Source organism: Eschrichtius robustus, chromosome 3, assembly GCF_028021215.1.
Source record: "Eschrichtius robustus isolate mEscRob2 chromosome 3, mEscRob2.pri, whole genome shotgun sequence".
Lineage (NCBI taxonomy): Eukaryota > Metazoa > Chordata > Mammalia > Artiodactyla > Eschrichtiidae > Eschrichtius > Eschrichtius robustus.
The window spans coordinates 161,134,596-161,162,454 of NC_090826.1; the positions used below are offsets into that span (position 1 = coordinate 161,134,596).

At 43.2% G+C, this 27,859-nt stretch overlaps 2 protein-coding genes across 9 annotated transcripts in view; one reads left to right on the forward strand and one right to left on the reverse strand.

The window, feature by feature from the left end:
- The window catches only part of SDCCAG8 (SHH signaling and ciliogenesis regulator SDCCAG8), a 282,699-nt gene extending 273,822 nt beyond the window's left edge, over positions 1–8,877 (forward strand). For 6 of the 7 annotated variants that reach the window (XM_068541682.1, XM_068541678.1, XM_068541681.1 and 3 more), the window contains one exon: positions 8,543–8,877. Coding sequence is in view for 1 of the 7 variants with exons in the window: in XM_068541681.1 (XP_068397782.1) it covers positions 8,543–8,594 (52 nt within the window). In the remaining 6 variants the exon portion in view is untranslated. Of the gene's footprint in view, positions 1–566; positions 3,224–8,542 lie in introns of those variants that run through there. The other variant, XM_068541679.1, reaches the window with a different exon arrangement.
- Positions 8,878–10,539: 1,662 nt separating this feature from the next.
- The window catches only part of AKT3 (AKT serine/threonine kinase 3), a 379,319-nt gene continuing 361,999 nt past the window's right edge, over positions 10,540–27,859 (reverse strand). For both annotated transcript variants that reach the window (XM_068541689.1, XM_068541691.1), the window contains 2 exons: positions 20,125–20,227; positions 10,540–14,087 (listed from right to left, as the gene is read on the reverse strand). In XM_068541689.1, the coding sequence (XP_068397790.1) occupies positions 14,002–14,087; positions 20,125–20,227 (189 nt within the window). In that variant the 3' untranslated portion in view covers positions 10,540–14,001. The remainder of the gene's footprint in view (positions 14,088–20,124; positions 20,228–27,859) is intronic.

A 27,859-nucleotide genomic window follows, 5' to 3' on the forward strand; every position in this document is an offset into this window, starting at 1 on the left:
TGAGCATCCCCAGGAGCCAGTCATTGAGCTCAGCCGGGGGACGGAGACACACCTGCACTGTCCCCTCCCAGGGCCTCTGAGGCTGCTCGCAGGGAAGGGTGGTGCACAAGCCACACGCCCTACAGTCACACAGGTATCTGGTATGCTTGTATAAGCATCATATAACATATAAATCAAGGAACATGGGTTCCAGGGCTTCTCACACACACCAAGATGGCATCTCTGGGAGCAGGGCCCAGGAATCTGCATTTTAACGAGCTGTTTGGATAATTCAGTGAAGACAGTAGGGTTTGAGAGCCTCTGAAAGTGTTGGGAGGCAGAAAGAACAGAGAATGATTCCAGAATGCATCGTCGTCCCTAGGCCCTGAACAAGTCATTGAAGTCTCTTCTAAGCCTCAGTTTCCACATCTGCATAGTGGGTACCATACCAGCCTAACTCAAAGGGACATTGGAAGTGTTAAATGAGGGCAGCTGCGAGGTGCATGGCAGGTTGTCTTGCATATATATTACAGGCCAAAGAAATATCAGGGTTTTTCTTTTCCTCTCTCCTCCCCAAACTGGGGAAGGTCCTGGGAGAAGCACAGGTTGGGCAGAGATCCTGTGGGACCAACAGCCATGGAACGATGTTCACTGCTCTCACCCGGCTCCTCCAGTGTGTGCAGTCACCTCATCCTGTACCTGTGCGGCCAGACCTCGACCAGCACTCAGCTCTCTGGGCAGGTCCTTGAGGGGGGGCCCTGGGTGGCGCCAGCCAAAGGTTGGGGCCATCGGGTCTCCAAGACAGCTGGAGGGACTCACAGCACCAGTGGAGCTCCTGGCCTCCAAGAGCTGAGAACGACTTCAGAACTTGGGTTGTGGAGAGTCTTCTATACAAGCTCTGAGCATGTGGCAGTTTCTTCTCCAGTCTGGACCAGATCATTATCCTGTGGGGTTTGCCTTTTAACTCCCCGTCTGCCTACCTGACAGCCCACTTAGATCTTAACATGGACCGTCAATGCTTAGAAACCTCTTCCAGGGCTTTAAAAACCTGATCCTTGCCAAATGGATTGCAAAATCTTTGTAAAATGCATTTAACAAAAACCCTAAAACCTCAGAATTCTTCAGAAAAACGAGCAGGTCTTTTTTCCCTTGCCTGAAGCAACCGAAATGATTCGACCATCCTGTGCTATCTGAGACTGGCCCATCTGGCTCATCTCTAAAGGGATCTTTCAGATTCAGATATTGTATTTGGAATTATTTTAACGTGAACATGACAAAAGAAGCTTGGTAAAGAAAATGCTGGCTTTCAGTAGCAAATACTAGCATTCAAGGAGGAGGCAGGAACCCAGGCAAGCTCTCTACTCTCTAAACCAAAGGCCCACTCTTTGCGCCCAAGTGCGACGTTAGATCTGTTTCTGCCGTGGAATAAACTTGAACTCTGAGTTTAGTTTCCAGGGAGCCCTTGAGGCTGCCATTTGACCCCGGCAGGTATCTGGAGGGTGCTGCCTCCCGAGGGTTCCAGAGTGACCGGCCACATCCACTCCACGCCCACCCTTCTCCTGGAGAGAGTCCTCTGGCTTGTCTCTGGTTTCGGGATGGTTTAGCTAAAGGCTTCCATTTTCCCAGCCTGGATGAATTAAGCATAGTAATTTTGCACGTCAAACTCTAAAAATCTCTATCCACTGGATTCTCAAAAGAGAATGGATATTTTCTGGCCTGGGCAGCTGCTCTGAAGCTGAGTCACATCCCTCCAATTTGCTCCTGTGCCTGAGCCCTGGGCCCTGAAGCAGATGACAAGCTCGGGTTGGCCAGTGGCCTCTGACAGGAAACATCTAGCCTGTTTAGGAGGCTTTATTATTCTAAATTGTTTCTGCTTAACTCCTGAAACATGCACAACAACATGCCTGGCCGGGGGCGCTGCTCAACGTCCTAACTGCCCCTGTGACATTCTTTGGCCATGAGAATTCCCGTCTCCCCTGAAACGCTGCTGGCGAGAGTCGGGCTGGCCTTGTGGCCAACCCAGTGGACGTGGCTCAGTTTGCTGATCGCCAAGTTCAAGGCTGCTCTTCTGACTTGTTCTTAGTTTAGGACTGATTAAAAACACTGGCTTTATGAATCTCCCGCTTCACTCCTGGGGAAAACACTTCTGGGAGACAGCTTTTGAAACATCATGAATTGCTATGTTAGTTCTTATAGCGAAATAGAGACATGAAAACACTAACCCAGTCTTACTCCAAACATGATTCTCCTCTGTTCTCTTCAGGGACAGGAGTGGAGGACTGGGCCGTGGGAGTGACGGTGGTTGTTGGGGGGTGGGGACTTGAGGGGTGGTGTCCAGGATGCAGAACCTGGGCCCCAGGGGAGTCTTGGTAAGGCCTGACAGCTGGGAGCGGGGTCAGAGGTCTGTGACCCAGCGCCTGGGGCTCTTAACATCTGGCCAGGATGGGTGGCGGCAGCTGGTGAGGAACTTAGAGTCTTTTCTCGGGGAGGATGGAATCCGAGAAACGGGAAAGAATGGAAATTATCTGTCCACTTAGAGGACTGTCGTTTACATCAAGATTATTTTACTTGTATATTTATTTGGTGATGGATAAGGTTTCAGCTGATTTGCATTTTCTGATAGCCTCTGTCCCAGCAAGCTGTTTGATTCCGTCCTCGGTGTTCAGTCTGGGGAGGGATGCCTTTTTAGTCCCTTCAGATGCATCACTTTTACAGTTTAGAAAACAGCATCTGAAACCGACTTATTGGTGATTAATCAGTTGGCCCTATGACTTTTGAGCATTTTTGGCAGTGAATTGTCTTTCTAATTTGATTTAAACTTGTGCATGGATCCAGCAGACATATGTGATTATGTTCAAAATCATGGAGATTACCTCGTTCCACCAAAGGATTCATGAAGAAAGCTGAAAACACGCACAAGAAACAAAGAAAGACACAGATGATGACGAAGGGAGGAAAGGCCCGTTTGTGACCTGAAGGAAAGAGAGGGGGAGGCCTCAGAACTGTGAGCTCCAGTGAGGGCCGCGCAGCTCCTGCGGGCGCCTGCAGACTGAGCTGTAGGGTCGCCCAGCTGGGACTTGGAGGTGACCACAGAGTCTGTGGTGGTCCTTCCTGGAGCCCTGAGGGCTTCACCCAGTTACGTCGGCGCTCCCATGAAGCTAGCTACCTGCAAGACAGATGGTGCTTGAATAGAACAGCAGATACACTGAATAAAATAAATTAAAAAGCCTCCTCCTGAACCAAGATTTTTTGGAAAGAATTCTAAATAGATGAAAACAAACAATTTGATTTCAACCAAATTGTTGTTTTTTTGTTTTTATCCTGATTTTCACCCGAATTGTCAGTCTCAAAAATAAACACTGATACATTCCCAGAAAATATTTTTCAAATAAAAACTGACTCTGTTAAAGTTTGCCCTGATTCTTTCAAAACTGTGTACAAGACACTGTCAACCGAAGTGACTTGCATATTTTTTTAAATAAACTTGAACATATGCAGCGAAAATGTCATTAACTCCCTGCTGCCTGAGGGTTGTTAAAGAATGACGTAAGACCCCTGGCGCGGCATTTCTAACCTGGGGTCTGGCGACCCTCAGAGAAGCTTCCTCAAACTCAAATAGCATAGTTTAACTTTTTTTTCTTTTTGTAACTAAAGGCCCTGTGTGCAATTGATATTGAAAAGTGCATACAGCTTCATTTAAGCCAGACTTGCTCTTCGTTAACAGTTAGTTCACTTTGTCCAAGAGTGAATAATTTCAGAATAAGACTCATGGAAGAAAAATAAATTGAATTTTACATTGCTTCAGATACATTTGCTCCACTTATTGCTTCCCAAGTCAGACATTACATTTTGCAATATAAATTCACAATCAAGATTTTAAAGGGAGCTAAATATTTTAATCCAATTAGACAAGTGAACAAAACACTGAATATTACATGTAGTGTAGATAAGTGGTTCTTGCCTTTAAAAGACTGTAATTCCGTCACATTACAACCCCAAATGTCAATGTTGTCTTTATTTTTAACGCTTTCAAACATGAGGCAGCCAGAGGCTCCACTCTCTGCTGTTGGTGACACTGTCTGTCCTTTGGGAATTCTTAAAATCTATTTACCATGGAAACATGGTGCGTATAAAGCACAGACCCCTGCCCATGTGCAGGGGAAGTGCTCGTGACTCATGAGATTCAAGAAAGCTGGAAGATGACACGCTGGGGATCCCAAGGGTTGTGGAAGGAGCCCCCGTGCCGGAGTGTGCCCTGGGGAGAAGCTGGCACAGCAGTCCCGCCCCTGGGCGTGCGTGGCCTCCGGCTCTGACCGCTCCTGTCTGTGCACAGGGCTCCCTGCATCCCCCTACGTTGCAAGTCCCGGGTCCAGATCGAGCTGCTGCTTTCCAGGAAGCTAAAGCGTCATTATCCTCACTTTCCTTCTGCAAGGAAGTCTTTCCTGCCTCTACCGTTGTGTTTTTCTGGCTTCTGTAGTTCTCTTCCGATGTTGGAGCCCAGAGGCAGCAAAGCCAGGCCCCAGAGTCCAGGGAAAATGGAGCCTGAACTCTGCCTGCCACAGAGCTTTCATTGTCAGAGACCCAGCCAGGCAGCCGGGAGGAGGGAAGAATAAATCGAGGATCTGTGGTGGCGACCTTGCCGTGAACTCCTGCCTGTTTGGCAGCTGTGCTGGCCGGAGGGGTACACAGCTCAGCCAGAGCTCCGGTGACTCGTGTGGGGCAGAGGCAGGCCTCTCCTGACCTGCGGTTCGCGACCTTGAGCCCCGTGCTGGGTGGAGAACTGCCTTCTTACAGGTCAGTAGTCATGTCTGAGGCCACGTTTCCACAAAGTTCTGCAGGGGACTGGTGAGGACAAATTGGTGACCACCCATAGGTCACATGGCTGATTTATTCCGGGTTGCCTGATATATCTGATTCCTACTTAATCCCACAAATATCAAACGCGGTTGCTCTTTCACTAAGCTGGTTGGAATAGCATTAAAAAGAGCCTGGACTTTGAGGTCAAACTGCCTGGGTTCAAATCTCAGTTCTGGACCCACTTCAGGTAAGTTTTTCGCTTCCACATCGCTCAGTTTCTGGTTAAAAAAAAATGGTAATAGAACCAGCTTCCTTTTAAAACGGAGCTCTCTGCATTACAGGGCCCAGAAGAGATGACCGTCCAGCAGGGTAGCACTGAGATCGCTGGAGGCTTGAAAGGGCCCCTTGGAGAAATCATTTAGCATCCTTTTTGCACAGATGGAAAAATCAGGCCCAGAGGAGTTTAGTGACTAGAACTGGCAAATAAATGGGCAGGGAAATGAACTTCCAGAGAGGCTGGTATTCATCCCCTGGGCCGTGGGCTGCATAGAAGGGGGAGGGAGGCCCCTCTCCCCCGGGGCAGCAGCCTGGAGCTGGGCCCCAGCTGAGAGAGCCGCAGAGCAGTGGCCTGGCTCCCAAAGTGGGGACACATGGAGGAGGGTACTGGTGGCTTCCCTGGAGCTCTGTCAGCTGAGGCCAAGCTTTGAAATGCCCCAGATAGAGGTTGGGGGAGGGATTCTATCTTCTTTCTTGAGTTAAAAATAGATGCTTTTCTGACAGAGGTATGAGGAACAGGTCCTTTTTTTTTTTTTTCACCTGGCCACCACACAGAGATGGAAAACGTACAAATGAGCAAGGGAAAGAGCAAGAAGGAGGGATATTCCATTGGGAGGGGCTGCTAAGAGGCCGGGTGGAGATGCACAGAGAAGAGACAGATGATGGAGACATGGGGCAGGCCGAACTGTGAGCATCCATATGCGTAGGGCCTAGCTGGTGCCGTGACGTCCCTGGGCTGCAGGCTTGGGAACAAAGCCGCAGAGAAGGTGCGGCTGGACCTTGCAGTGTGGTTGCTTGGGGAACAATTCAGGTCACCCAGAGAGACTCGTTTTTTAAACTCTGAATTTAAAGTTCGGAAACAAATTAGACACACAAGTCAGGGTTTGTGGAGAGAAGGCTCTGTTAGGGTCTAAAACGAGAACAAAGAAAACGGGTCACTGATAGCGGGCTTGCAGTTGGGGAGCATTTATATTGTCTGCGGACAGCACTTCAGAAGACCAGCTGCCAGTGTGCTCTCAGCCCTCCTCAATCTGGAGGGCAGCCACTGACACCTGCAGATGTGGCCACACCACCCAGGGGGGTCCACAGCAAGGGGCCTTGGTGACAGGTGTGATGGTCCAGGGACGGGAACATGGTGGCTGAGGGCTCAAGCCACGGTTCACACCGCTGTGTCCCATCGGCACACACACCCTCGTCTCCCTTACAGCCCGACCTCACGGTGTCCACACTGGTGTGGGCAGTCAACCAGCCTTCTGGAAATAGGCATAGCTAACGTCCCTAAGAAGTGATGGCAGACGAGCCAGATTTTGGCAGTGACTAAAGATTCTGTCTCTCTGGACATGCTCCCTTCCTAAGGGGAAGAACTGAGAAACATTCTTTACTAAACATCCAGACGTCCAAGGGTGACACCGAGAGCTGTTTAGCAGGAAGACAGGGACATAACAGGGTACATGATTCATTCAGTCACATCTGCTGAATGCTCACGACGGGTCGGGCAGTGAACAGTAAGTACTGTGATATGAAAGTGAGGAGGAATGCAGGGCTTTGCACCAAAACCAAATGAAAGAGAAAACCGACGGAGCCCGGGAGAGGAATGTGGGCTGACCCCTGGGCAAGTGCCAGCAGGGAATGGGCCGGGCGATGGGCAGTTCCTGGCGTGAACCGCGAAGACTCACGTGAGAACTGCCCGTTTCCTGGAGCTTGGTTTTAAAAAAATCCCACAGTACATTTCCCTTCTACTTCAGGTCTTTACTGTTCTGTGTTGTGCATGTTACAGCTATGTGTCTTTTCTACCTCAAGTTCAGTTAAATTTTTTTTTTTTTTTTGAAACGTGCCTATTGCAGTTTATGCTTATTCTCGTATTCAAAGACGCCCTCGAATCTCTAAAGTTAAACAGTAAGCCACCATTTCCAGAGCACCCGGTGGGCAGGCAGCCTGCCTGTCTGTGGGACGGGAGGGTCATTCAAGCCAGTCATTCACTGGATCAGTTCAGTCAGGACCGGAAGGCAAATCAGCTCTTGGAGATCCTGTGTTTGATGGGCAAATGGAGCTGGCGGCAGCCTCTGAGGACAGGGGGCGCCCTTTTTGCAGTGGCAGGGCCCTGGGGCTCCCTGGCTTCCTTGTGCTGCTCCAGGAGCCCCATGGGCGCCACGGAAGAGGGTCCATCCACCTCCCAAACCCCCAGAGAGATGCACACAGACACCACTCACTTCCTCACCACGCCCGGGGCCCCCACTGTCTGAGAGCAGGGGCTGCACACCATACTCTAATTGCCCTGTGTCGAAACCCACAGAATTGCTCACTAAAAAGTCATGAGTGTCTCACATACACTGGGAAATCTACTTGAAATGTAAACGTTTCCTCATTTTTTTAAAAAAGATAACAGGCTGATTTTCATATTTTTTTCATGCAAACTCTGATCTTGGACACGCTGATCACTCGTTGTCCTGTCTTGGAAATCCTCCACAAGTAATCGTGGCTTAAGTTGGGTAGACAAGAGCCCTCTCTAGTTCAGGAAATCTCTGTTGGGGAGTGCAGAGCCCACTTGTTTCTCTTGAAGATGATTCTCACCCAGCCAGAGACCAGATGGGGGCCCGTGTCCCTGCATTACATTCCAATTCATCTCTTGAAGTGAAAACTGGGATTTGGTAGTTATCATTCTAGCCCTCTGTCTAGTCCCTACCATCTTAGTGACTTCACACTCCTGGAGGGCAAAGACCGTGTCTTAGTCATCTTCCCACACAGTACACAGTAGGTACTCGAGAAATGTCCTGTGCAATGTCACTATTTCCAGTGGTTTCTGACACCACTTCCTGACGTGGGTTAGACTACTCTGAACAGACGCATCCGCTAGGGCAGGCAGCAGTATTCAGTACTTTCCTAACTTGCGACTCCCTCAACCCAATTTTCATGAGCTAGTTTTGAAACATTTATCCCTGTTTAAAACTAGGAGACGACATACACTAAATTCCCTCTTCCAGCATGTGGTAGGTGGTTTCCATGTGAAAATGCCTTTATATATGTTAAAACACATTGTCTGCATCTAAACATTTGGAGGTGTTAGCTTGTTATCATTTCACCAGGAATTTCTTAGGGACACTTGGTCTATCCACATCCTGTTTTCTTGTCTAGTTTTACTCACTGTAATGTCTGAGCAATTTTCAGTAAACAGATTCTGGCACGAATCAGTGTCTCCTTTCTCCTGTCCACGGGGCAAGAGATGGCCCTTTAGCTGTGTCCTGTCATCAGACCACCCTTATTTAAGAGACACGCAGAGATCTGGAATATAGCTTGTTTTCAGATTTAAAGCATTAAAAGAGTTCACCTTATATGCTTACAAACTTTTCATACAATCGGTTACGTACAATTTCTACATTTTTTGCATAAGAACCCTCTACAAAAACTTAGAGGTAACTAAACCAGTGAGAAGACAAATCACATTGAAGAACATGATCTATTTAAACTTACTTTTTATTATCATTTTTTCCAGTTACCCAGCATGCCACAATCTGATTGCTGACCTGGATGAAACAGTGAAATAAATGATTTACAAAGAGATATTTACATTCATCTGATTTATACGTAAGATGCCACAATGCACCGCGACCTTCCCAGTGGACCCCACCTTAGACTGCGGCGGGCTGCATGGTCACCGCCACATTTGCTGCCGAGCGGTCCCTGCAGGATGGATGGGCTGGAGCTGAAGTCTGACACTAGATGAGGAGACCTCCTGGTGTATGTTTTCAGAAAAGGCTCGAAGTTATTATGTTTTTATATCTGCTCATTTGTATGCTCTGTTACACATGTGAATTTCAATAAATGAATTTTTTGAAGACTTGAAATGTTTCCTTTTTATCTTCTAGTGATGAAAAAAACACACCAAAAAAAGGCACATATTTTAACTAGGCTAAAGGGTATTAAGGACCAAACCTTTCTTCCTGCCATTCATGTTTCTTTCCCTCTTGGTGAGATCTATATATATATATTATCCTTCAACTTTATTTGCTTTTAACCAACATCCCACAAGACTCCATTATTTATCATCCTGCTAATTTGTGCACAATCAGAAGACACCAGGAAGCACTAGGCATTATCCTCTCCACTCTGTTAACAACAAAAACAGACAAAAAGCATCTTTGGCTTGGTGGTGTCATGTGTCTTCTTCAGTATGCAGTAATTGAGAGGAGCCTAAAAATGTACTCAGTGAAATTACAAAATTTACTTAGAGTTCTATCAAACATCTGTACACAGATCATCATTTTAGTTTAACATAGTATCTCTACTATACACAATTAAGCCCTCAAGTGCTTTAAAGTAATAAAAAATGGGCACTGAAAGTGTTGTGTTGTCCTTGAGGATGACAGTGGAACACTAAGGGCAAGGCTGCAGTGGGGACAGGTCCCTGACCGCAGGCTGTTCTCCCTGGCACAGATCTGCCATCATCATCACATCACACCCTCCTCCTCCTCCTCCTCATCACGGCCTCTCAGAGGGATGTGGATTAGGCTCTGGAGGCGGTGGGATGACACACCCGCAGAGACCATTGAGGCTCTTGAGCATGCACAAGGGTCAAGCCTGAAAGAATAGAACTTCTATTCAGATTCAGAAGTTTTTTTGATTTCATCAAGTGTGCTAGACATAAAGGTTGTCACATAAGATATATTAATTGTCCCTAATTCTGTTTCAAGAACAGTAAATAAATTACACAATATTCTAAAAATAGCACCTTTAAAGAATTATAGAGGTCACTTTATGTTAGCCTCCTGGATCTGTCAACCCCAGTGGTTTTGAGAGAAGAGCACATGTGAGAATGCCCTCCAGTTTGGCTGTGTGACATACACATACATGCTTGACCAACTTTGGTCCCAAAGCCGTTCCTCTATCTATCTGGCTTAGTCACAGGAGCAAAAAGCCAAGTTTCTACGATAGTATATAGGTTTATGAGGTAAAATCAGAAAAATGACCCTAGGTAAATCAGACTGTAGTCCAACCATCCTACCCATCTATTACCCACGTTTCACTTGGTTAATTTGCCATGACGTTTTAAAAATATACTCTAAGAAAGGAAGTATGCAGCGCAACACATTATCAGGAAGACATTACTGATGAGCTACATTCCTTAAGAATTCTGGGTCCAAACCACCTGGTGTGAGGACTATTAGGGGCTTAACAAATCTCAAAAAATACCTATTCTATCATCTCCAGGTTCACAGATCTCTCCTAAACCCATTGTTGGGAAGTCAGCATCCCCCCCTTTGGAAGCAGCCCTTCATCAAAGTTTGTACAGTTGCATTACTGCCATTTTATTGAAGTAATAAAATAAATCTTGTGTGTGTTTTGAGCTACAAGAAATTTACATACTTTCCTGTCACATTTTATATAGAACGGGTTAATACCAGGTGACGCTATTAATCTTTTTTTTAGAAAAGAAGAATATTTAATTTTCTGAGATTACAGAACCACATCCAACAACAATAAACAGAGAAGTAGCAGATTGACATAGTGCTTTATTTAAGCTGTCTGTACGAAGGAAAATAATGTGCATCCCTATCATATACGTGTAAAAATACTAAGGATGTACAGTGTACAAAAACAGTTTCTTGTAGTTATTTCACATCCTTGTGGGTCATATACTTAAGGAAATAAACAGTTTTAGTATGACCAACAGTAATAGTAATACAGTTTCTTGGGTTCATAGTTGCGTCTGCTTAAAATCCTTAACCAGATGACTAGATCTTGCGCGGATCTAATGAAAGAACTAGCAAGGTCAAGAAATGTCACAAACTATAAAGCTACAGGGAGGTAATTCAATTACCAATTTAGAGGTTTTCTTTTTATTTAAATAAATACTTTACATTTCATGCTTGCCTGTAATGCACTACCAGGAGCAAGATAAGGAAATTCTACTGTAGACAGTACGAACAGTAGCAGCAAAGTGTGTACACTGAGGTGTAGTAGAAAGACCCTGCAGTTAGTAAGGAAGGCCCTTACTTTGTACTCTAAGAGAAGCAAGTGGCCCCTGCAAGAACAGTCAGCTTTAAGAAGCTGGAAATCAGGTATGGGAAATGGAAAACACTGGAATAATGCTATGTAGTTAGTGTGGAAAGCAAAGCTGTGAGCAGCCCTGCCAAAAATCCAAGCAGAGACGGCCAATTTCCTCCAAGATGGCTGCATCATGGCAAGAGGCAGACTTCAAGGAAGTTGGTACAGGAAGGAGTCTGCAAAGCCTGAACTTCTGCTATTCTGACAGAGTGACTCCAGGGCCAGGCCTTTCCGTCCACCAGAATCCGAAACTTCAGCTATGGGCAGACATGAGGGAAGTTTTAGAATCTCCTTCTACACACATTTCTGTTTTTCTATTGTTTTTCCATGCCGGTTGACTGAGATCAGGGAGTGAAAGTAAGGGATTCTTAAAATCAAAGCCAACAACACACCCCGTGTGACACTAACAGAATCTCAGAGGGGATACGGGACTAAGCCCCGGGCACCAGCTGGGGACGGAGAGCCAGCTGTGCAGAGTGGCCAGCCTGAGGCACAGTCAACGCTGTCATTAATCCTTAGGAAGTGTCCTTGGCCAAGGTCATGGAAATCACCTTAAGATTTGGGGGGGGGGGAGGGGGAACAACCCAAAACTATCCGTGTGCTTAGTGTATGGTGTACTTTCCCTCTGAAGAAATGAATGCTCTGAACACCAGCCAGTCTCAGCTTTCCTCTTTTCCTCTCACCTGTTTCTTTTTTATATAATGGATGCAAGACAACTTACAGGACATACCTTCTAGTCTACTTTCTTGTCAAAGTGAAACATTCAACATAATTCCAAGTGAAAAAAAAAAAAAGTTGAGCTATATGTGTAAGTAAGAATGAACTACCATTTTACTGTAACTTCCTACTCAGTACTAAGGATGAACTTCACTCAGGTAGAAATATGAAAAATTAGGATAAAATCTATGTCTGAATATGTCTTAGCTGCCTTAGTAAAATGCCCTTTAACCCCCTGTCAGTCCCAGTGGTCCACCCACTGCCAGCAGTGGTTTCATATCTGTAAACCCACACTTCCACCGTCAAGAGGCTAAGACATCTGCATATGAATATGATTCATCCTACTTAGAAAGTCACTTGCTCTTTCATACAATGCAATCATAACACTACGTCATGCTGTAGTCTTCCATTTGGGAGCTGTCAGATAGTTTAACTAAAATACATCTCCACGATGGCTCCATGGAGTCAGGAGCCCCCTGGACTTCATAGGCTGCTTTGGAAAATGTCAGCTCCTAGCACCAAAGGGTTTAATCTGAAGATCATCATTAATGAAAGAGAAAGATGAGGTTTGCATACATGTCCCCTTTCAGTGAGAAATGTCGGAATTGGAGGACATGAGTATATACAGAAAAAGAAAAGTTGGAGGTGTTCTTTTTTGTTTTGTTTTTTCCCTGATGGCTTAATTCAGTGATAAATGTACCATGATCAGAATAAACACACCAGGTCCTTATCCTTTACTGCCCACTTCGTAAATACTTGAGATGTGTTCATTTTGCCAAGTAAAGTTCATTTCTTATCATCCAGGTCTCAATTTTCTTCATTACATTATGTTGCCAGGCCATCATAATATTTCAGTTCTCAAAAGAGCAAATATAACATCCGTTTGCTTCAACCCCTTGGCATGGATAGTTGGGGATTTCTCATTTTTAGCACCAAGGGGTTAAATGACAGCATCTCTTCTCCTAAAGCCAAATTCTAATCTATATGTACAATTTCAGAGCCTCATCAAAATTTTTTTACATAGGAGAAAAAGTGCATGATTCTCATCGGCGTGTACATTCCTTGCACATAGGTCAAAAGAAACTGCAGTAAGTCTGTTTTATGTTAAGTTGGAGCTGCATTTGCTAACATGACATACAATTCTCATCACTAAAAAATAAATACTACTGCAACATAAACAAAATCATAAAAGGACATTCAAAGTTTTAACATCCGAGAAAAAGCTAATTCACGTAGAACTGAAAGTAAAAAATTAAAACAAATAAGGCAAACACCTGTTTACCTTGGTGTACAAATTTTGGTGAAAAGCAGGATCATTACACCTGTCTACATTCTTCAGCCATCAGAGGTGATAATATCAAGAAGGGAAAAAGGTTTCCAAGCACAGGGGAAATAAAACGCTCTCTGGTGCAAATCATATCATAGACCCTTTAAGTGACCTACTCTGCTGTGCATATGCTTCCTTCCTTGGTCGAACAATGTTCCTTTGCCAACAACTGCCTGTGAAATCTGGACATCCACATGTAATACCAGGCTTCCTCTGCAGTATCGAATAAGAATTTAAATTTATAAATGTATATATCTATCTTAATAGTTGTTCATTCCTTCTCTCAAATGCTTCCTAATGAATTCCAGTAGGATCTTACTGATACATAACCTATTCTACGCACTGATCTGATATGCTTTACTAAAATTTTGCATATGCACATCACCACGCTTCCACAATTGCTTGTTCTGAATTATAAACTAAATCTTCTTAGTCTAATTGGTTTTTGATTTATCGTCTAGAAAGTTAAAAAATGTACCTAGAATCGTTTAGCCTTCACTGTTAGGGAAAAACAAAAATTAAAAGACCAAAAGATGACAGTTGGTGCACAAATGAACAATGGTGGGCTCATGACTTCCAAAGATTGTAAAATTACCTCTTAAAGTTGCTATAATAGTAAGACAGTAGCAGCAACAGCATGAGACCTTAGACTGAGATACAATATCATGCAAAAACAAAAGTCGAGTATGTCTGCATATATGTGTGTTCTCATGTGGGTGAAAGGCGGCGAGGGGCGAAGACCTTGGACTGGTCTGGGATGTCTGAAGGTGCTCCTGCATTTGTAAGAGCTATAGGACTGCTGTGATGTCCAGGAATCATTTTCAGTCACAAATCTAAGATGACAGTGAAGTAGCAGAAGAGACTCATTCTCGCCCGCTCGCGGAGTAGGAGAACTGAGGGAAGTGCGGCCGCCTCTCATTGTCCATGCAATCCATACCGTCCTCATCATCTGCGGGCAGGAAACAGCTGTTTTAATTTTACATTAATGTTTTGCAACATAATCTCTGCTCTATATAGTTCTAACCCCTAACGTAATAAAGATTAACGGAGGCAATAGCTCCCAGAAACTTATGTTTATCAATAAAACATAGGATGGACACACTTATTTCAAAAACTTTCTCACTTCCAAATACATGACCTATGAAGAAATAATACTATCAAATCATCTCCTTCAAGACACTAACATTCCAAGGCTCAAACTGTGAAAAACTATTGAAGAAGACAAGATTTTTAAAAATAAAAAGGAACAAATGATCTTCAATAACCTTCACTTTCATGAAAACATGCACGCCAAAATTACAAAGTCAAAGAATCCTAAGGCACCCGAAGTATCTGCCTAGAATCCAGTATCAATCTGTCTTCAGATGCTTGCATTTCTTCTTCATGGTGCTTTAGGTGTGATTGCAAAATAAAGCTTATTACGATTCCATTTCCTTTGAGCCCTTGATTACATGTTTAAGATTTTACATTCTTTATTCTACATCTAATATCTGCCTTAACTCACTGTTCCTAATTTTCCTATGATAAAACTTTAATGTAGAATAAAGAGAATAAGTCAAGGAAAGAGAGGGAAAGAGGCCAGCATCTAAGTATTAGTTCATCAGGAAACAAATGGGGAGACTTGAAAGGCACGGAAAGAGACTATTTCCATTTAAGCTGCTCCTCCCTTTCCTCTTCCCTGTTTTCTTGCATTTGAAAGGTTACAAAGGATCACCTCAACCTCTTCCCATAACTATTCTGATGATTAAAATCTTGCAGTGTCAGAATGCTCTTCCTTATATGTGTCATGAATTCAGTCGCTCAGTCCACAACGTTCCCTGTGCATCTGTTCTGGGCTCTGCGCGAAGGCCCTCCCTGTGTCCTCGGGGCTCACCCCACTAAACCCCTCTGCTCCACTTGCGGTGCCTTTGGTCATATGCTGTGCTACAGGAAATAAGCGAGAGTCTTTCAAATACCCAAGCTGCTTCAAGCAAAATAATTCCACTTCCTCAAATTCATATAGGAAGTACATTACCAATTCTTTTAATTTTCCAACCTCTCCAGGGAGCATCAATTTCATGTAATAGGAGAAGGAATACAGGCCAGACCCCACTGCATCACGGGCACTGACCCTGTTACACAAAAAGGATGATGCTTTGCATTCCTCTGAAGAATAACAAACATTCATGCTCTTTTCTCACTGTTCTTTTCAGTATTCTATTTTTAATAGAAGATTCTAGAAATGGGATCAAGTTGCTAACCAAACTTTGTAGTCTTGAATGTACCAGAAAGTATCACTGTATTAGGTGGGACTCAATCTAACAAGTAGCATTTGAGGCTCCCTGCTCCACGTAAACCTCCCTACTGCAAACAGACCTTTTAAACTATAGTCCTCATTTCCAGATAGTACTGTGATTTGGGGAAATCTCTGCCTCCTTATAAAATACCAGTTAGGTACCAAGCAAACCATCTTTTAGGTCAAACACCTTCCGCAGTATTTTCAGATATACTAAAGATGGGAGGAGCTGTGGATGGCATATAAAACCTCTGTAAAACTCTATAAAAACTCTCTAGGGGAAAGGCAGCTAAAATCTTAATGTTCAGACTCTGACACGTGCCAATCACATTTTAAAGGAATAGTTTTCCCCGCTGGCAGCTTTGTTTTGCTGGGTGTGCTTCTGCACAGCGAACAGACAGCACATGTGGGAAGCCTGGTGTTGTCCGCCAGAGAAGGGCTTGCCCAGCTCTCTGGGCTGCCACCAGGCCTTGCACCAGGGCAGGGAGGCCTGAAGCCCAGGGCAGCCTGGCTCTCGACAGGAGGAGGGGTTGAGTTTCCTTTCCAAGGAGTATTGTTGCTATGAGGCTGCAGTGTCAGCTGAAAGTTAAAAGAGAATCTTCATTCTGTCACTTTAGTAACAAATTAATCCCATTTCCGAACGTAAATCTAAATCTTGTTGATAACCATGTGAGGGCCCTGCATCTGCATCTTCTTTAAAGTCAATTATATCACCCTCTCCCTCCATCTCCCTCCTGTTCTTCTGAGCTTGGCAGTAGTGAGGGGCAAGTCTCTGATCATGGCCCCAAGAAGAGCTGCGAGTTGGGAAGGCGCTGGGGCAGGAATGAGGGTTTCCCCTGGGCCCTCAGTGCTGCGCAGGCCAGCGGGGCTGTGGAAGGAGGAGAGCTGGATGCAAGTGACAGCTGACAGGACAGCTGGCTGCCCCAGCCAGGCCTTCACACCCAGTCAACGTATATAAATACGTTCCTGCACTGAAGGAAGGTTCAGAGGGAACAGTGATGATGATGGACATGAACTATGCAAAAAACCCCAAAGAGCACGCATCCGGGAAAAGAAAACGGTGATCAACCCTACATTCTACATCTGAATCCCTGGATCCAGGCAGCATTAGCTGCCCAACTTCCTTAGAACATTTAACCAAACTAATTATACGGCAGCAAAAGCTACTAGGAGCTCAAACAAATCCTCTTTTTCTCTAAGAGGAGGGCAGAGGACCATTAACGGATATAATGCAAGACGACACATTCCAAAATCTGTTCACTTAATTAACACCAGTGAGGAAAATCTGGCATGTTACTGCAGCTGTTTGTAAAAAAGGAACATTTGCCTTTCTAACTGCTGATTTGTTCTAAAAAATAACTCCATTCTGTTTTATAAAAGCAAGGTGGCAAGTGGGAAGACAATCGCTAACTTAATGGTCCTACTGTGGGTTTTTATGAACAAAGCCTCTGTGCTTTTAGCAGCTTGAGAGCTGCAGTGGTCTCTCACCAGCAACACTATTCAAAGCTGCAGGAAGAGAAGATTATGTTAAATGTAATCACAGTTCAAGGCTTCACAGATTTTCCTTTGATCTGCCTCTTAAGGGGATTTAGGATATACCCAGGGATCATCCAAGAGAAAACACTGCCCTTGTGCCCTGGAAGAACCCAGGGGCTGCAGTCCACAATTACTGAGGCTACTCCCTAAGGCAGGAGCCCAGCCCCGCGGCCTGGTGCTGGGAGCCGCAAAGGACAGGCTGCTGGTGTCCACACCTTGGCCTCAGCCCACCTGCTGAGCTCTTTCCCCTGATTTTTCTCTCTAGAAACCCTGAACTGGAAAATAAGTTGGCAGGTCCACAGGGTCCTCCTGCCTCTAGATTGTGGTACACGCTGTCAGTCTAGATGATGCTTGCTGGATGCACGTTTTTGGGCCACCTAGGGCCCAGTATCAGGGCAGGGCCACGCCTCACTGCTAGCATGATATTTTAGTAGTCCCTCCCCCATCCCCATCCCCATGTCCACTCTTTTTTGCTAGGTATTTACCTACCATCATCCTTCACATAGTGGGTCACAGAACAAAGAACACTGTGGATTGGTTAACCTGATGCTTAAATAAAATTACAAATAGGGTTATTTAAACCTATAGAGAACTCTGGGTGCCTTTCCTAAAGAGATGGCTTCTCAGGCACACACAGGGGAAAGACGGGGCTCCTGGAGATGATCAGCCCTGCACTCCCCTTTGACCTGTCACATTCCAGAGCTAGTGAGGGGCAGAGCCAGGACACAAAGCAGGGTCTAAGCCCAGGGCTTTCTTCAATCCCATCATTCTCTTCCACACTGGGATTTTACTTTTAACTTTTTGGAGTAAAATATGCACTCATGGCTTTGCATTTATTTACACAGCCTACCTATTTCTATGACTTTCAAAATAGCACATTTAGTTTGTCCTAAGAATTAGAATCCACAAATACCAAAAGCTCTATTTAACTTCGCAAAGCTCCCTGTGAAATCACGTGAGGAGGTAAGCCAGACACAGATTCTGGGCTGTGACGGGCAACAGCACTGCCTGGAGAGAGTCGGGCCTCCTTCTGGCCCTGAAACCACCAGGCCTCGCCATAATCCGCTTATTTACTCATTTAACACATATTCACTGAATACCTATGCTGAGCCAGGTACCTAACTCGGAGCTGGGGTTAGCAGTGAACAAGACAAACCAAATCCTTCTCAGAGCTACTGCATTCAAGCTGGAGAAACAGACAGTAAACAAAGAGACAAATTAACCAGAAGAATACCAGCAAGTAAAGGTGTCAATGTAGAGAATTGGGGGTGGGGGGACGGTGGTGATGGGGTCTGATGGACTGCACTGTTTTTAAGGTAGGGAGGCTAAAGAAAGCTTTCTGATAAAGTGACATTTAAAGAGATCTGAAGGACAAGCAAGAATTTATTTATGCATATGTCTGGGAAAAGAGAATTCTAGGCAGAGAAGAGTAAACACACAGTCCCAAGGCACAGCGAGGCACAGCGAGGCGTGTTCGAGGTGGGGCTGGAACCCAGGGACTGTGGAGAAGATGGACAGGATGAGGTCTGAGAGGAGGATGGGACCAGATCTGACACAGCCGTGCAGCCAGTGTGAGCAGCTGCATTTAGAGAGCAGCAGTGGGGCCCCTGGAAGGTTGGAAGCAGGGGAACGATGTGGTCTGATTACAATTAAGGTTATATCCAAACGATGAGACTCTAGGGTGGGAAGTACTCCTAGGCCAGTCCAACAACTCAGTGGTGTCGCCCAGAATTTCTGACAATTGTATCACCACAGCCCGCGCTGGGCCAGGGGAAACCATGCCAAGGCTACGCCCCCTGCTCCTACTCAGACGGTCCTTAGCAGATTGCCCACAACTCCACAGGCTTTCCTAACATCATCTTCAACTCTCAGAGATCCTGATTCTAGCAGTGAAGCCCTCACCCACCACTGGTGACAAACCATGAGCAGTGCTTCAACATACTGCCCTTTCACAGCTTAACCTGGGCATCGTTGGCCAAACTGTAACTCCTGCTCCTGACTACAGCTAACGCTAACTGTGGGGCTTAGGGAAGCTCAACTTCTCTCTGGGTTTTAATTTCTTCCCTTATAAAATGAAAGTTAAGAGGCTCTTAACCTCTTGCAAGTCTAAGGAAAGAAAAGTGCATATGCACACATAGTTATATTTTTCATGTCACAGGGTTCACAGTCCCTCTTTTTGTCAGGCCCTGGGTCTCAGGTTAAAAACTCTTGGCCTAGATGACTCCTAGTTTGCGCTTCAATGCTGTAATCAATTGACTACATCCACAGTTGAAACAGCACTTCAATCTTCCCTCTCATGGATTCTCAGTGTAAATTAGCACTATCAACTAATCTGCCTTTTAAAAAGGAAAGAGAGGAGAAGGAATGTAGGAAAGGATATAATAAAAAAGGAGAAAAAAACTAAAATGATGTTATTGTGAGCCAAAAGATGTGTGATTGGAAGAAATCTTTTAGCTATCCAAATGTGTCCCTGAAACTCAATTTTATCCTTACTCCTTAACTAATGATGACAGAATACAGACCTCTGTCAGCATATGAGAATGTTTATAAATTATATAACAACCTTTTCTTCCCTTTAAGTGAAAGGTCTTCACCAAAGTGTAGGGCACACACTAGTACATGTGGAATGACTTTAAGTGGTGCATGAATGTATAGTTTTAATAGATATGTAATTTAATTTATAATATCAAAAATTACTAGCAAACCAAATTATGTCTTCACAGATATTATTGCTTAAGACACAGCTAAGTAAAAAAGAGTGATTCAGTTTAAAGTGAATTTAAAAACTACTAAGTAAGCAGGAGACCAGAATTAGCAAAATTTTGAAGGTGGTGTCTGAATGAGCAGTGGGAAATGTGGGAGGTCTTCACTTCAGAATCCTTTCATCTGATGTCAAAATAATCTATTAGAGAATAGTAAGGAAGGGTTAGTTAGTCTATAATTTAGTCTATAATTCTCAACTCTACAATTTTTCCATATATAATTTTTTTTTACTCAAAACAACTTTTCTCTTAGCTACCTGTATTTAGGTATTTCCACATTGAAAACCCCATGTTCTTAAATGGAACAGAATAAGTCACTGTGGAATTTGACCTTGAAAATATCCAGTTAAAAAAAATGGCCGTTTTCTTCAGTTGCATTAGAACATAATCAATTTCCTTCTAGATTTACTTACACTTTTCAGGTGGTGTTATTGTAATAGTCTGAGCTGTAAATTCTTCATCAAAGTATCTGGTGTCTGTCTCAGATGTTACTTGAGGCTTAAAAGGAGGTACAAGCTGTAAGGAGCAAAAGAGTACTGTTAACAGACTTCAGTTTAGGAAAATTCATTTCTAGGATAAAATTAGAGAGCAAATACTAAATGAATAGTGCAAGAGGCTAGACTGCTCAGTGACTGTGTAAGGTAGATGTGGTATTTAGCTTCACAGTCAAGACCTGGTTGTCCTATATAATATTTGAGGGATTGTGTGAAACAGAATAATTGAGAACCAAAGAACAGGGTGCTTCCGTGTCCTGGCTATTGTAAATAGAGCTGCAGTGAACATTGTGGTACATGACTCCTTTTGAATTATGGTTTTCTCAGGGTATATGCCCAGTAGTGGGATTGCTGGGTCATATGGTAGTTCTATTTTTAGTATTTTAAGGAACCACCTAAGTGTCCATCGACAGATGAATGGATAAAGAAGATGTGGCACATATATACGATGGAATATTACTCAGCCATAAAAAGAAACGAAATTGAGTTATTTGTAGTGAGGTGGAAGGACCTAGAGACTGTCATACAGAGTGAAGTAAGTCAGAAAGAGAAAAACAAATACCGTATGCTAACACATATATATGGAATCTAAAAAAAAAAAAAGGTTTTGCAGAACCGAGGGGCAGGACAGGAATAAAGACACAGATGTAGAGAATGGACTTGAGGACACGAGGAGGGGAAGGTTAAGCTGGGACAAAGTGAGAGAGTGGTGTGGACTTATATACACTACCAAATGTAAAATAGATAGCTAGTGGGAAGCAGCTGCATAGCACAGGGAGATCAGCTCAGTGCTTTGTGACCACCTAGAGGGGTGGGATAAGGAGTGTGGGAGGGAGGGAGATGCAAGAGGGAAGAGATATGGGGACATATGTATATGTATATACAGCAGAAACTAACACACCATTGTAAAGCAATTATACTCCAATAAAGATGTTAAAAAAAAAAAAGCAAAAAACAAAAAATAGGGTGGGAAGAAGATATGGAAAAGTCTGTCCTAATATTTTTTCCTAGTAGAATACATACAAAACCAATGGATTTGGGCTGCTGAAACAAAATGTAGGCTCTTCCTAGTGCAGGAAAAGCACAACCTTGCTGGCTTTCTCTAGCTCTTCCTGGTGCCTAGCTGAACAGGTTATTATTAAAAGTGCAATTTAATAACATAGTTGTTACCTACACAGTTGTTACGTAGATCACAGATGGAGTGCTGTCTCTATACTTGGCAAAGAAATATAACTCTGCTTGCTTGAAACCCTCTGGAACAGGGGTTCTTGGCAGCCCCCAAAGTGACGTGCAAACGCTTTGTCCATAGATTTTATCCCGTTCCTCAAAAGGAACCATGACCCAAAAGATTAAGAGTAACTGCTCTAGGGTTGAGAGAACTGGACTCATTCGCCTCTGACCGGCAGCAGGCATGGGGTGGGGGAAAGTCTTGGGGTGCTGAAGATTACAGAAGCCTGAGCCACGTGAACCTCCACTTCCGCTAACCTCTGCTGGCTGGGAGCGACAGGAACCAGGAGGGGGCTACTGATTCTCAGGGCTCCAGCCTCACAGGTGAGAGCCTACAGGTTTCTTTTCAACATAGGAAGCCCAGACTCAGGGCGTGGAGTCAGAGTATGTGCTCTGATGAATACCATTCAGATAGAAAAATGGAAAACATAGTGACAGAAATTAGTATATTTTATAAACATTTTACAGAAACAAATACACAACTGGCATCATTCAATGCATTTTCCACTGTTACTGTCACCAAATTTATGTTAAATAAGACAAAAATCTTTAAATTATTCTCCAGACAATGTGTTTTTTTTAATTCATGCTATTTTATTTATTTTTTGTACATCTTTATTCGAGTATAATTGCTTTATAGTGTTGTGTTAGTTTCTGCTGTACAACAAAGTGAATCAGCTATATGTATACATATATCCCCATATTCCTTCCCTTTTGAGCCTCCCTCCCACCCCTCTAGGTCATCACAAAGCATCAAGCTGATCTCCCTGTGCTGTGCAGCTGCTTCCCACTAGCCATCCATCTTACATTTGGTAGTGTATATATGTCAGTGCTACTCTCTCACTTCATCCCAGCTTCCCATTCCCCCCGTGTCCTCAAGCAAGTTCTCTACGTCTGATTCTTTATTCCTGCCCTGCCACTAGGTTCATCAGTACCCTTTTTTTATATTCCACATTATGCATACGGTATTTGTTTTTCACTTTCTGACTTACCTCACTCTGTATGATAGACTCTAGGTCCATCCACCTCACTACAGATAACTCAATTTTGTTCCTTTTAATGACTGACTAATATTCCATTGTATATATGTGCCACATCTTCTTTATCCATTCATCTGTCAAAGGACATTCAGGTTGCTTCCATGTCCTGGCTATTGTAAATACAGCTGCAATGAACATTGTGGTACATGACTCTTTTTGAATTATGGTTTTCTCAGGGTATATGACCAGTAGTGGGATTGCTGGGTCATATGGTAGTTCTATTTTTAGTTTTTTAAGGAACCTCCATACTGTTCTCCATAGTGGCTGTATCAATTTACATTCCCACCAACAGTGCAAGAGGGTTCCCTTTTCTCCACACCCTCTCCAGCATTTATTGTTGGTAGATTTTTTGATGATGGCCAGTCTGACTGGTGTGAGGTGATACCTCATTGTGGCTTTGATTTCCATTTCTCTAATGATTAGTGATGTTGAGCATCTTTCCATGTGTTTGTTGGCAATCTGTATATCTTCTTTGGAGAAATGTCTACTTAGGTCTTCTGCCCATTTTTGGATTGGGTTGTTTGCTTTTTTGATATTGAGCTGCATGAGCTGCTTGTATATTTTGGAGATTAATCCTTTGTCAGTTGCTTCATTTGCAAATATTTTCTCCCATTCTGAGGGTTGTCTTTTCGTCTTGTTTATGGTTTCCTTTGCTGTGCAAAAGCTTTTAGGTTTCATTAGGTCCCATTTGTTTATTTCTGTTTTTATTTCCATTTCTCTAGGAGGTGGGTCAAAAAGGATCTTGCTGTCATTTATGTCATAGAGTGTTCTGCCTATGTTTTCCTCTAAGAGTTTTATAGTGTCTGGCCTTACATTTAGGTCTTTAATCCATTTTGAGTTTATTTTTGTGTACGGTGTTAGGAAGTGTTCTGATTTTATTCATTTATATGTAGCTGTTCAGTTTTCCCAGCACCACTTATTGAAGAAGCTGTCTTTTCTCCATTGTATATTCTTGCCTCCTTTGTCAAAGATAAGGTGACCATATGTGCGTGGGTTTATCTCTGGGCTTTCTATCCTGTTCCACTGATCTATATTTCTGTTTTTGTGCCCCTACCATACTGTCTTGATTACTGTAGCTTTGTAGTATAGTCTGGAGTCAGGGAGCCTGATTCCTCCAGCTCTGTTTTTCTTTCTCAAGATTGCTTTGGCTATTTGGGGTCTTTTGTGTTTCCATACAAATTGTAAAATTTCTTGTTCTAGTTCTGTGAAAAATGCCATTGGTATTTGATAGGGATTGCACTGAATCTTTAGATTGCTTTGGGTAGTACTGTCATTTTCACAATGTTGATTCTTCCAATCCAAAAACACAGTATATCTCTCCATGTGTTTGTACTGTCTTTAATTTCTTTCATCGGTGTCATATAGTTTTCTGCATACAGGTCTTTTGCCTCCTTAGGTAGGTTTATTCTTAGGTATTTTATTCTTTTTGTTGCAATGGTGAATGGCATTGTTTCCTTGATTTCTCTTTCTGACCTTTCATTGTTAGTGTATAGGAATGCAAGAGATTTCTGTGCATTAATTTTGTATCCTGCTACTTTACCAAATTCATTGATTAACTCTATTAGTTTTCTGGTGGCATCTTTAGGATTTTCAGACTATGTTTTAGAAAACCAAGGGATGAGCAGAATTAAAAGCATTTTTTCGAAATAAAGGACCACATTTCAGTTTACAGCACATGTTACAAAGCATTTTAAATTTCTTTTCTTTTTAACATTCTTTCTCTATGCCCCCAGTACACAGATATTCTAAAGTCTCTATCATTAGCAATCACTTTTTTGGGAACTGAAACAAATTCAGGTTCCACTGATGAGCTGTAATGGCTGCTAAGGTACCAGAACACGTTTGTAGCTGCTCTGTTAGGATGACTGGAAACAAGCAAGCAGTTCACTCCACTGATGGAAATCTTCCCTCTTCCATTCATTCAAAAGCTCAATCTCACACTGCTTTGTTTTTCTTCAAGACTTTTCAACATCTGACACATATACACATGCATCACCATTACACCTCCTTCCCAATAAAATAAAAGTTCCACAAGAGCAATGATTTTTAAAGTCCCTCACTGGCATCATACACATGCACACAACACTAACAATAATAGTGACGGGAGAATTTTTGGTTTTCCTTTTAGAAAACTGAGGGATAACTGCCTCTCTGGCAGGCAAGTAGGAGACTGGGATTCTGGTTGTGACTTTCTTTCTGATTCACTATTCTACAAATGTTCAAAAAATAGGTCTCATCCTTTCAATAAAAAAAAAATTAACCACAAGAAGTTCTTTGAGCAGAAATGGGCTTCTATTGGGCATGTGGAGTAGGTCTTGCTTACCTCTGCCCACCCTTCCCATCTGGTTCCTTCTGATGGCAGAAATGTAAATCTTAAATCTGCCTTCAAGTTAGGGGATAGCTGTTATTTTTTAGATGAGAGAGAATGGTCACCTGAAACTTTAAAAAAACTGAAAGAAATCTTTAAACAGTTTTCAAAAGATTACAGGGAGCTTAAACTAGTCTCTGTTCAAATGTCATGATACTACATTTACCTGACCTCCTCTCTCAAACAGCTGCCTTCCCCATTATTCTATCCTCACACTGCTTTATTTTTCTTTAAAAGACTTTTCAACATCTGACACATACACACCTACCTATACACGTGCAAAATACATGTGTATTGTCATTACACCTCCTCCTCAGTAAAATATAAGTTCCACAAGGGTAAGTACTTTTAAAGAACAGTTTTATGATTGACATACAATAAACTGCACACATATCTTAAGAGTGTACAAAAAAAGAGTATACAATTTGATGTTTTGACATATGTATATACCCATCACTTGTAGATATTTTCTCATAAACCTATGTAATCCTGTCCTCTCTTCTATCCCCTTGCAGGCAATAGCTGACCTGCTTTCTGCCATGAGTGATTTGTTTATATTTTCTTGACTTTTATGTATTTGGAATCAAATAGTATGTATCCTTCATCTGGTTTCTTTCACTTAGCATGATTATTTTGACACCCCCACATCATTGCTTGTATCAATAGCTCATCCATTTTACTGTTGGGTAATATTCCATCATACAGATGTACCTCAATTTATTTATCCATTCACCTCTCCATGGACTTCTGGGTTGCTTCTAGTTTGGGGCTATAACAAATAAAGCTTCTAGGAATCTTTATGCCCAAGTCTTTCCCAAAGTAGTTGCATTGCTGCATGTTCCTATCAACAGCGAAGAAGAGTCCTAGTTGTTCCACAGTCTTGCCAACATTGTTTTATTCTAATATGTTTTATTCTATATTCTAATACGTGGTGGTATTTCACTATGTTTTAATTTATATTTCTCTAATGAATAATCAATCACCTTTATCACAAGTTTATTTCTTCTTTGATGAAGTGTCTTCTCAAATATTTGCCCTTTTTTTTCCTTCTCATTAGGTATAGAGAGTTCTTTATACACTCTGTATGCATGTCCTTTAACAGATTTGTGATTTGTGGCTACTCTCTTGATTCTCTTATCTGTGACTTTTGAAGAATACACATTCTTAATTTTGATAAAGTCTGATTTATTACTTTTCTTCTATGGATCATGCTTTGCCCTTGTCTAAGAAATCTCTGCATAACCTAATACCACAAAGATTTTTCTCCTGTATGTTCAGAACTATAATACATTTGGAGTTAATTTCATATATACTGCAAATTATTTTTTTTAACATGGATGTCCAATTGTTTCAGCACCAGTTGAACTATCTTTTTACTTTTATTGAAAGTCAATTAACCATATATATGTGAGTCTCTTTCCAGATTTTCTATTGTGTTGTATTGATCTCTTTGCCCAACTTTATGGTGAATAAAGATGTTATCTCTTCATTAACAAGCTCTCTTGATTTGATTACTGTGAGTTAATAATAAGTCTTGAAGTCAGGTAGGTAGGCCCTCCAACTTCATTTTTTTGTCAAGTTGTTCTGGCTCTTTTAAGTCCTCTACATTTCATATGAATTTTAGAATCAACCTAATAATCTCTACAGAATAACCTCCTAGGGTCTTGATTAGGGTTGTGCTGAATTTATCTATCAATTTTGAGAGAACTAACATCTTAAAAATATTGAGTCTTCTAGATCATGAACACAGTACATCTTTCCATTGCTTTAGGCTGTTTTTAACTTCTCCCAACAATTATTTTAGTTTTCAGTATAAAGGCCTTCCAAATCTTGTCAAAGGCATCCCTAGAAGAGAACTTCAAGATGGCAGAGGAGTAAAGACGTGGAGATCACCTTCTTCCCCAGAAATACATCAAAAATACATCTACATGTGGAACAACTCCTACAGAACACCTACTGAATGCTGGCAGAAGACCTCAGACTTCCCAAAAGGCAAGAAAATCCCCACATACCTGGGTAGGGCAAAAGAAAAAAGAAAAAACAGAGACAAAAGAATAGGGAACCTCTGGGAGGGAGCTGTGAAGGAGGAAGTTTCCACACACTAGGAAGCCCCTTCACTGGTGGAGACAAGGGGTGGGCAGGGGGGAAGCTTCGGAGCCATGGAAGAGAGTGCAGCAACAGGCGTGCAGAGGGCAAAGTGGAGAGATTCCTGCACAAAGGATCAGTGTCAACCAGCACTCACCAACCTGAGATGCTTGTCTGCTCACCTGCCGGGGCGGGTGGGGGCTGGGAGCTGAGGCTTGGGCTTCACAGGTCAGATCCCATGGAGAGGACTGGGGTTGGCTGTGTGAACACAGCCTGAAGGGGGCTAGTGCATGACAGCTAGCCGGAAGAGAGTCTGGGAAAAAGTCTGGACCTGCCGGAGAGGCAAGAGATGATTGTTGCAGGGTGCGCGAGGAGAGGGCATTCAGAGCACCGCCTAAACGAGCTCCAGAGATGGGTGCGAGACACGGCTATCAGCTCAGACCCCAGAGGCGGGCATGAACCGCTAATGCTGCTGCCGCTGCCACTAAGAATCCTGTGTGCAACCACAGGTCACTACCCACACCCCCCTGGGAGCCTGTGCAGCCTGCCACTGCCAGGGTCCTGTGATCCAAGGACAACTTTCCCGGGAAAACACACAGTGCACCTCAGGCTGTTGCAATGTCACGCTAGCCTCTGCCGCCACAGGCTCGCCCCACAATCCAATTATGACTACCATACCCCTCCCTTTCCCTGGCCTGAGTGAGCAAGAAAGTCCTCATCAGCTGCTGATTTAACCCTCTCCTGTCTGGGCGGGGAACAGACTCCTGAGGGCAGCCTACACCCAGAGGCAGGGCCAAAACCAAAGCTGAACCCCAGGAACTGTGTGGACAAAGAAGAGAAAGGGAAATTTCTCTGTGCAGCCTCAGGAGGAGTGGATTAAATCCCTAAAATCAACTTGGTAAACCTGCATCTGTAGAATGCCTGAATAGACAAA